This window comes from Palaemon carinicauda, chromosome 26 (genome assembly GCF_036898095.1).
Source record: "Palaemon carinicauda isolate YSFRI2023 chromosome 26, ASM3689809v2, whole genome shotgun sequence".
Taxonomy (NCBI): Eukaryota; Metazoa; Arthropoda; class Malacostraca; order Decapoda; family Palaemonidae; genus Palaemon; species Palaemon carinicauda.
Genome location: NC_090750.1, coordinates 90,106,000 through 90,116,721, shown reverse-complemented (window position 1 = coordinate 90,116,721; position 10,722 = coordinate 90,106,000). Strand labels below are relative to the sequence as shown.

Below are 10,722 nucleotides of genomic sequence, written 5' to 3'. Positions count from 1 at the left end.
AAAAGCTCCAAGAAGTTAATTACCTTTGGCTTCATAAGTATAAATGTGTACACATCCCGAATAATAATAACAACAACAATAATGATAAGACTCAGGCCCATCACTTACGCATGCCATGTCAGCCCTACTACGTTTGTCTCGTGCAATCCATTTTATATCGAGACTTGACTCGCGTCACAAATGATTTAAGATGGAAATGCAACACGTTGATGAGCATCCTGACTTAAATACTTTACTCGTCTTGTAGATTCTTATGCTGCTTCCATCGCCCGTCCTCTTGAGTGCAATGGTTCCTCGGTGAATTATAGTTAATGACTGCAAAAGACTTCCGAGTGTCTGCATTTCAGGGTATCCTGGCCTTTTGACCTAAGGAAGAAGATGATGCTTGGATGAACATAAATATACAGAAAGGAGGAAGGAAAAGAGAGAGAGAGAGAGAGAGAGAGAGAGAGAGAGAGAGAGAGAGAGAGAGAGTGAGTGAGTTACAAGTACTTCGAATGTCTCAAAGACTTTTTAGTCCATTCGAGGAGACTCCACTTGCTCTTTGGTAGAACGATTTAGTTTAAGCGTTTAGAGAGTTCTTATGCTCCTGTCTAACTTATTCTTAAACTCGTTTACACTGTTACTGTTTACTATATCCACTGGCAGTCTGTTCCAAGTATTTGCTATTTTGTATGTAAAGTTGCCAGAGAGAGAGAGAGAGAGAGAGAGAGAGAGAGAGAGAGAGAAAAGAGAGAGACTAGCATCTTTAAGAAAACTTTCCTGATAGTTTTGTTCATCCGAAAGAGAAAATGAGAAACACCTCATCAATTATGCAAAGTTTTATGTGAGAGAGAGAGAGAGAGAGAGAGAGAGAGAGAGAGATCAAAATGGTATAATCTCAGATACAGAGGAATTATATTCTACATGCATATCTATGATTCTACCCACAGATATTTTTAGAATATTAACACCAATGTCAGGGTGACTACCATTTTCAACCCAGTTACTTTTCATATATGAAAATAATCTACTTATCAATAATACAAATATATATCTATAAAGCCACTACAATAGTCCTTACACTTATTATATAGGCCTATTAATTATGTATAAATCCAACACAACTTAATTAATGTGTCAAGAGGTCAACGAGGTCTTTTTTAAACGGAAATAGATCATTTGTCTTAAACTCTGACACCATATAGACCATTTGGCATACACTCTGACACCCTTTAGATCATCTGGCATAGACTCTGACACCCTATAGATCATTAGACTCTGACACCCTATAGATCATTTGGCATAGACTCTGACACCCTATGGATCATTTGGCATAGACTCTGACACCCTATAGATCATTAGACTCTGACACCCTATAGATCATTTGGCATAGACTTTGACACCCAATAGATCATTAGGCATAGACTCTGACACCCTATAGATCATTAGACTCTGACACCCTATAGATCATTTAGCATAAACTCTGACACCCTATAAATCATTAGACTCTGACACCCAATAGACCATTTAGCATAAACTCTTAACACCCAAGGTCATTAAATTGAAACCCTGTAGATCATTTGTCATAAATTCTGACACCACAGATCCTTGAATTGAAACCATATAGATTGTGTCTTAAACTCTGACACCCTCGATAATTGAATGGACACTCTATAGATCACGTGTCTTAAACCCTGACACCCTAGATAATTGAATTGACATCCTATACATCATTTGGCATAAACTCTGCCACACTGGAAAATTAAACACTGACAGCCTATAGGTCATGTGTCTTAAACTCTGACACCCTATAGATAATTTGTCTTAAACTCTGTCACCCTATAGATAATTGAATAGACACCCTAGACATAATTTGGCATAAACTCTGACACGCTAGATCAATAAATTGACACCCTGTAGATAATTTGGCCTACTCTGACACCCTAGATAATTAAACTCTAACACCCTGTAGATCATTTGTCATAAACTCTGACTCCCTATAGATAATTTGTCATAAAGTCTGACACCTTATAGATAATTTGTCATAAACTCTGACACCCTATAGATAATTTGTCATAAACTTTGACACCCTATAGATAATTTGTCATAAACTCTGACACCCTATAGTATTTCCCAACAGATAAAACATTTTTCTCCTTTTTATGTAAACAAGCAAACTTTTACCTACGTTTTCTTTGCCCCAAGCTGTCATAAATTAGACTTTCGTTCTTGAGAGTGCCATGCCAAATTGGTGCTCACATCTGCCTCTTTTTCTTTATCAACCATGTTAGATTATATTTGTAGCCATTAAAATGCATAATGTTCATAACAACATCTTGAAAAAAATGTATTAAGCAGGGGAAAATACATTAGCGTTACCCAAGGGTGTGAACGTTTGCTGACAGATATGCAAATGTTCAAGGTCATCTGTTTTGCCAATTGCTTGATGGAGGTCAATACAAATCGAGTTTGGCAGATCGTTTAATAATATAAAATCAAAAGGGTTGTTTTGGCCGATGTGGTAACGTCCCTGACTGGTAAACGCCAGGCTGGGATTCGAGTCCCACACAAACTCATTAGTTTCTTTGGTCGCTGCAACCTTACCATCCTGGCGAGCTAAGAAACAGGGTTTTGTTGAGCCTATAGGTCTATCTGTTGAGTCATCAGCAGCCAATGCCTGGCCCACCTTGGTCCTAGCTTGATTGGAGAGGGGGCTTGGGCGCTGATCTTACGTATATATGGTCTGTCTCTAGGGCATTGTCCTGCTTGATAGGGCAATGTCACAATCCCTTGCCTCTGCCATTCATGAACAGCCTTTAAACCTTTAAATATGATAAGTCTAATCTATTGGGGCAATTATATTCGGCATTTTGTACAGATTTAAACCTCGGTTAATATAGCATCATTTGCCACATTTAAATATTGCAATCTGTATGAGGGATTAGTTTCGTACGAGAATAGAATACATAAATAAACTTACATACAAGAGAAAATCATAAAAATAAACAGTGCATCCTGTTTTGTAAGATCAAACTGCCTTTCCTAGAATACCCACAACATTTTTTTTTTTTTTTTTTGTACAAAGCGAAACATTATAAGTGTTCCAGTTCACTGAAAATGAATGTTGCAATGAAGTCACAAAACATTCAGTACTTCTACTAGCATTATTATCTAAATAACCGCGCAAACAATACCCTGAAAAATTATAATGATCTTATATCAAAGCTGCAACTTTTAAATCATAGACTACAATAGATTAATTAAAGAACGGAGGCGTTAAAACACGATAAATAGCAATTTTGTGTCCACGACTTCCCTCTAAGCCACGGAAGAAGTAGAGTGAGGTATTTGTTGCCAAACTGTCCGCTCTCCACTCGGTGTGTCTTATTTATACTTGGGTGCCATTAGACATTTCTCAGTTGTCAAGTGACGAGGCTGGTGGTCACACTGCTGACAGTCTGCCTTATTTTTTTAATATATAATTCGACGGTGATCTATCAAGGTAGGATATCAACTTCACTCTTTATATAAATAGTTTATTGAAGGGAAGCAGAAAAAAAGTTGTTGTTAAAACTGGGGAATGATATTATAATTTAAACCGTAGACTGATGGATTCTTTTATTTCATAAAAATCCATGAATTAGCTGTAATTTGGAATGTCAATTTCATTAGTGACTGCAATACATTTGTATGTGTGTATGAATTCACACACACATACATACACACACACACACACACACATATATATATATATATACACACACATACATGCATACATTATATGTGCGTGTATATGCACAAGTATGCATACACACACACACACACACATATATATATACATATATATATATATATATATATACATATACATATATATATATATATATATATACATATACAAGCACACATCTGTACCTATGTGTGTATATATATATATATATATATATTATATATATATATATATATATATCTTTCAGAGTGGGGATACCTTAACGCAGTGATAATTTTTACTATCAGAAGAAAAATGTAATATATACTGAACAAAGAGTGCTTTAAATATAACCAAATACCGAAATAGATGAAATTACCCTAAATTTCGAATTACATTGAATTCTCCGCTGGGTGAGACGTCCTCTTGGGCGGGCAGTCAGGCTCAAACTAAATTACATATGTGGGAAGCTTATGTATAAATACTTGGAAGCTCTTAATTGGTTAAAAAAAAATGCCGGCTATTTATTACGTCAAAATAAGGTCCAATAAGAGATTACAAACAACGTAAAGAGAATTAGTAGAACTTCAAAAGTTCAAACTTCCAGCAAACGCTTTTATGTTGAACAGGCTGATATAAGTCTTTTTTATAGTCTATATATGAATTATTTGCTTTAATGTTGTTAATGTTTTTTTTAGGATATTTTATTTTAATTTTTCATTACTTCTTATATCGTTTACCTATTTCCTTGTTTCCTTTCCCCACTGGGCTATTTTTCCCTGTTGGAGCTCTTGGGCTTATAGTATCTTGCTTTTCCAACTAGGGTTGTAGCTTGGATAATTATAATAATAATAATAATAATAATAATAATAATAATAATAATAATAATAATAATAATACAAAAATAAAAATAATGATGATGATGATAATAATGATGATGATAATAATAATAATGATGATAATAATAATAATGATGATGATAATAATAATAATAATAATAATAATAATAAGTATACTAGTAGTGTATGAAAAGTAAACAATGGATTTGAACAATGGCTGCTTAATGATATTGTACATTATACTTTTTTTATTAGATCCTCTTACCCTGGATTTAAATACAGATAAAAAATACTAACTAAATTACTGAAATTATTTTCATCTCAAAACTCAAAACACTTAGAAGCTATTTATAAAAATAAGACGAAATATTGAACTAAAACCTACACAGTATTGTATGAACACGGCATAAGTATATTCTATAAATATCAATGCCTACATTAATTGCAATGAACGATAATGTATAACATACGTGCTAAGATTAATATGGCAAGACAAATTAGGTATTAGAAAAATGCGATTCGCACACACAAGGGATACAACTTCAAAAAATATTACTTTATATAAATATTTTCTAATATTTTCTTTTTATCTTTCAGTAACCAGGACAATGGTGAAATTCGAGGGTAAATACGAACACGTAAAATCTGAAAACTTCGACGAATTCCTCAAATCTATCGGTGAGTTAAATGCATATGTGTTCTCTCTAGTTACGGTTCACTTTTCCTTGGCCTACACATACAGTGAATATTCTGGCCTATTCTTAACAGATTCTCCTCTGTCCTCATTCACCTGACAACACTGAGATTACCGAACAATTCTTCTTCACCCAAGGGGTTAACTACTGCACTGTAATACGGTTCACTTTTCCTTTGCCTACACATACACTGAATATTCTGGCCTATTCTTTACAGATTCTCCTCCGTCATTCACCTGACAACACTGAGATTACCGAACAATTCTTCTTCACCCAAGGGGTTAACTACTGCACTGTAATACGGTTCACTTTTCCTTTGCCTACACATACACTGAATATTCTGGCCTATTCTTTACAGATTCTCCTCCGTCATTCACCTGACAACACTGAGATTACCAAACAATTTTTTTTCACACAAGGGGTTATCTACTGCACTGTAATTGTCCAGTGGCTACTTTCCTCTTGGTAAGGATAGAAGAGACTCTTTAGCTGTGGTAAGCAGCTCTTCTAGGAGAAGGACACTCCAAAATCAAACCATTGTTCTCTTGTCTTGGGTAGTGTCATGGCATCTGTACCATGGTCTTCCACTGTCTTGGGTTAGAGTTCTCTTGCTTGAGGGTACACTCGGGCACATTATTCTATCTCGTTTCTCTTCCTTTTGTTTTGTTACAGTTTTCATAGTTTATATAGGAAATATTTATTTAAATGTCATTGTTCTTGAAATATACAGTATTATTTTTCCTTGTTTCCTTTCCTCACCGGGCTATTTTCCCTGTTGGGGCCCCTGGGCTTATAGCATCGTGCTTTTCCAACTAGGGTTGTAGCTTAGCAATTAATAATAATAATAATAATAATAATAATAATAATAATAATAATAATACTGTAACTCCCAAAACTATCTGTACACGTTACGATCGACCGTTTCGAAATGGTTCGTTCGCTATGTGATTTTTCAGGATTATCGCCTGAAACAAATTCCCTTTCCCAATACAAATCGTCACTTGTTTCAAAATGTTCAACCGAAAGGATGCACCGACAGTTTTCGGAGAGATTGTACATTTATGAGCGAGTGTTGTATTTCATTGTAATGTTTTGTATGTGCATGTGTTTCTCTTAAATATGTTTATACAACATTTATGTAGATTTGTATGCATAGTCGATAACAAATAAATATTGTAATGTTATACATTGACTATACATTTCCCATTGGCTTCTTTGTTGAATCACTCTCTCTCTCTCTCTCTCTCTCTCTCTCCTCTCTCTCTCTCTCTCTCTCTTTCAATGTAAATATACATAGATATAAGAGCGGGGATGCCTCATCGTGGTGAAAGGGTTTGTGTATCGTCATAATTAGCAAGGTTGTACTAGTCAGGGTCACCCATACTAAGTTGGTTTACAGTGAGCGATCAGATCAAAGTCTCCCACCACCACCAATCTGCAGTGGCCAGCGTGGTGATGGAAACATACATACATATAAACTTTCTAGGATGTAAGTTACTGGAAACTACGAGAACTAGTTATAAATAATAAAATAAATGGAACAGACTCATTTTTAGCAATAAGCCATATACATTTTACATGAAGTAATATTTTTTTATAAGAATGAGATAAACGGGCCGAGGAAAAAAAAAAAATTCGTTTTGTGGGAGAGGACCACAGTTATAATAGTGATCTGAAAACTATTAAGCCTGAATACAAATGCTATCGAATAACTGAAAAGATACAGAGCAAAATATTAACTGGAAAGAAATGATTTTCACACACCTAGGCCCGCCTGAACAGACTCTTAGTGGCTGATGGAGGGCGAGAAATAAACCCCTAAAAGTAAAAGTAAAAAGTTCCATATTGAGAGGGCTCATCTTTTTGTATTATTATCATTATCATCACTAGCTCAGCTACAATCATAGTTGGAAAATCGGGATGCTATAAAACCAAGGGCTCCAATAGAGAAAATAGCCCAATAAGGAAAGGAAATATGGAAACAGTTAGAATAGCGTGACTGAGTGTAACCCTCAAGCAAGAGAACTCTAACTCAAGACAGTGGAAGAGAAGACCATGGTATAAGCTATGGCACTACGAAAGACTAGAGAACAATGGTTTGATTTTGGAGTGTCCTTCTCCTAAAAGAGCTGCTTACCAGAGCTAAAGAGTCTCTTCAACCCTTACCAAGAAGAAGGTGGCTACTGAACAATTACAGTGCAGTGGTTAACCCCTTTGAGAAAAGAATAATGTAACGAAGATTTTGTCGTATGATAAGGGAACCAGTTATTCCTCGAAAGACATTGTTGAAGATATAAAGGCAAGTTACTATTCCTCAGTGATACAAGTTTTATCTGTTGTCAAAAATTGCAGGGCATTTTTTTTTCGTGAAGAGGACATAAAATGCTCTCGGCTCTCCATTATAGCCTTAATGTTTGTCAATAAAGATCTCTCTCCCCCTTGATGAAAGGCAAGGACATTGTGTCTTGAGAGAGGGGCTATGTTATTGTTCCTGAACGGGTTGGGGGCAATATCCTCAAAGACCCAAGACTATACAACGACTTCCCACTGGACATCCGAAAGACTGAAGAAATTGGGGCTTTTAAGAATGAAGACTTTTTTGCTCTCTAAAGTGATTCGATAATGTGGATTTGAGAATAAGCAGGCAGTATGCTGTGGGATATGTGAAATGACCTAAGAGTGTATATAATAATATAGCAATTGAATTTAAGAAGAAACTAAAGACATTACTTTTCACAAGATCATGTGATTTGGAAGATGCTACAATCAAAGAATTGTACAAGTTATAATGAAAATGTTTTCGTTAGATGATTAATATGGACCCGCCCGAGAAGTAGTTCACTCGACTTCAGTGGAGGGTTGGATTTAAACCCAAACCAAGTAACAAGTAATAAACTGATCTTGTAATCCCTGTAGAGTGTAGGCTTCCTCCTGTGTGATAGGACCAGGAAAGCAGTCCTTAAAGTAAGAAAATGACGGGTTGTGTTTCTCCACTAATACCCTACGATTTACATCACCCATCTATTGAAAATTATCATTGCGAAGCAATGAAACTTCCTTAAGCACTTGCAAATGTCCTCATTAAGAATTTACGAGTAAAGGAAGGAAGACGGACGTTGTATGCATGAATATAATTTTCATTAAATCGATGTACATCGGGGATCAGATGAGTAAGATGATTTGTATGCACATGGGATAGAGTTGAAAATGCAACAATATGCAGTACACGTCATGAGCAAGACGTGCATAACAGTGACGGTGTATTCATAACAGATTTATAATGGAAAGAAGGTATACAGTACGTCATGCGTACGACGTGCGTGGCAGTCTTTATTCTTGAAATATTTAATATGGAAGGTATGCAGTATGGCATGCGTACGACGTGCGTAGCAGTGCCTTTACTCTTAAAAAAACATTGATATGAACGGAGGGTATGCAGTACGTCATGCGTAAGAGGTGCGTGGCAATGCCTTTATTCTTAAAAAACATTGATATGAACGGAGGGTATGCAGTACGTCATGCGTAAGAGGTGCGTAGCAGTGAGGGTATATTTTCAAAAGATTACTTAAAATGGAAGGATGGTATCTGTAGAATATTGTTCCATTGGGTATGCTGTGGGTATCACTTTGTTGTATCAATAGAAGAAAAAGGATGGAGGGGGGGGGGGCTGTTCTGCCCGACGGGACATAACAGAGAGTCTTTGAATAATCATATGGGGGCATCTACTAAGATGTCTTTAGGCACCACTATTGTCTTGTATTGTACAAAAACCCACACACTACGTTAAGAGATGCTACATAATTAATTAATTAACCTCTCTCTCTCTCTCTCTCTCTCTCTCTCTCTCTCTCTCATCTCTCTCTCTCTCTCTCTCTCTCTCTCTAAAATATTTTCTTAAAAATCAGAAAAGTGCGCTTAATTGTAAAATTACATATTCAACGGAGAGAGAGAGAGAGAGAGAGAGGAGAGAGAGAGAGAGGAGAGAGAGAGAGAGAGAGAGAGAGAGAGAGAGAGAGAGAGAGAGAGAGAGAGTTATTATTGGTTCTGACGACCTAAGGATGTTCACATTGAAATACGAGAAACTTTTCCAAGAACAACATACGAGAAGTTTTCAAGAACATAACTTCGATGTTTATAAAACGAAACAAGTTGATTCGGACCCATACATGAGATAAGAACCGGTATCTGAAAAGGGGGACCTTAATTGAGAGAGAGAGAGAGAGAGAGAGAGAGAGAGAGAGAGAGAGAGAGAGAGAGAGAGAGAGAGAGAGAGAGAGAGAGAGAGAAAGAGTCTACGAGTAAACCTTTATTTCTACAACAAAGCTAAATACTGGAAGATCTTCCAAATGCTGGAGTAAAAAACTGGCCTGTTCGTGCATAAAATAAATCGCCTTTAGAGTCATAATTGAATGAGAATTCTCTTGAATAAATTATGAGAATAAATCATGTTTAAATTCGTGCCTAAAAACAGCCTTTAGTCATAATTAAAAGATGATTCTCCGAATAAATTATGAGAATAAATCATGTTTAAATTCATGCCCAAAAATCTCCTTTAGAATCTTAACTAAATGAGAATTCTCCAAATAAATTATTAGAATAAATCATTCTTAAATTCGTGCCTAAAAATCTCCTTTAGAATCGTAACTAAATGAGAATTCTCTAAATAAATTATGAGAATAAATCATGTTTCAATTCGTGCCTAAAAATCTCCTTTAGATCGTAACTAAATGAGAATTCTCTAAATAAATTATGAGAATAAATTCATGTTTCAATTCGTGCCTAAAAATCTCCTTTAGAATCGTAACTAAATGAGAATTCTCTGAATAAATTATGAGAATAAATCACTTTTAAACTCACGGAATGCGGGAAGGTCTTACAAGGACGATTTTCCGAAGACAAATTAAGAAGATTTCGCCTTAAGTGCTCTAGTGAATACAGTCTGGGATTGAAGTCAATGAAGATAATCTGTTGGTTCTCTGTTTTCACACGCTTAACACCCCTTTTAACCCCCCCCCCCCCCCCATGGATGCACTGGTACGTTTCACAAAACTCATCCCTTTACCCCATGGACGTACCGGTACGTCCTTGCAAAAAAAAAAAAAAAAAAAAAAAAAAGATTTTTTTTCACATTTTTTGCATTTTTTTGATAACTTTATGAGAAACTTCACGGTACGTCCTTGCAAAAAACTTTTTTATTTATTTATTTTTTTTTTTTTTGCATATTTTTGATAACTTTATGAGAAACTTCACGGTACGTCCTTGCAAAACACTGTTTTTTACATTTTTTTTGCATATCTTTGATAACTTTATGAGAAACTTCAGGCATTTTCCAAAATAATGAGACCAACCTGACCTCTCTATGATGAAAATTACGGCTGTTAGAGCAATTAAAAAATATATATTACAAAATGTGCTTAAAAAAAAAGCCTGTTGACTAAGGGTTGGAGAGTTCCAAATAGCGTTGGGGGTAAAAGGGTTCAGTCAAGGTCTATAGAGT

General features: G+C 35.5%; 1 protein-coding gene across 1 annotated transcript in view; it reads left to right on the top strand.

Annotated features, from left to right (window-relative positions):
* The first annotated feature begins 3,383 nt into the window (after positions 1 to 3,383).
* Positions 3,384 to 10,722, top strand: part of LOC137620272 (fatty acid-binding protein-like) — an 82,170-nt gene continuing 74,831 nt past the window's right edge. The window contains exons 1-2 of the mRNA XM_068350505.1: positions 3,384 to 3,484; positions 5,128 to 5,208. Of these exons, the coding sequence (XP_068206606.1) occupies positions 5,139 to 5,208 (70 nt within the window). The 5' untranslated portion in view covers positions 3,384 to 3,484; positions 5,128 to 5,138. The remainder of the gene's footprint in view (positions 3,485 to 5,127; positions 5,209 to 10,722) is intronic.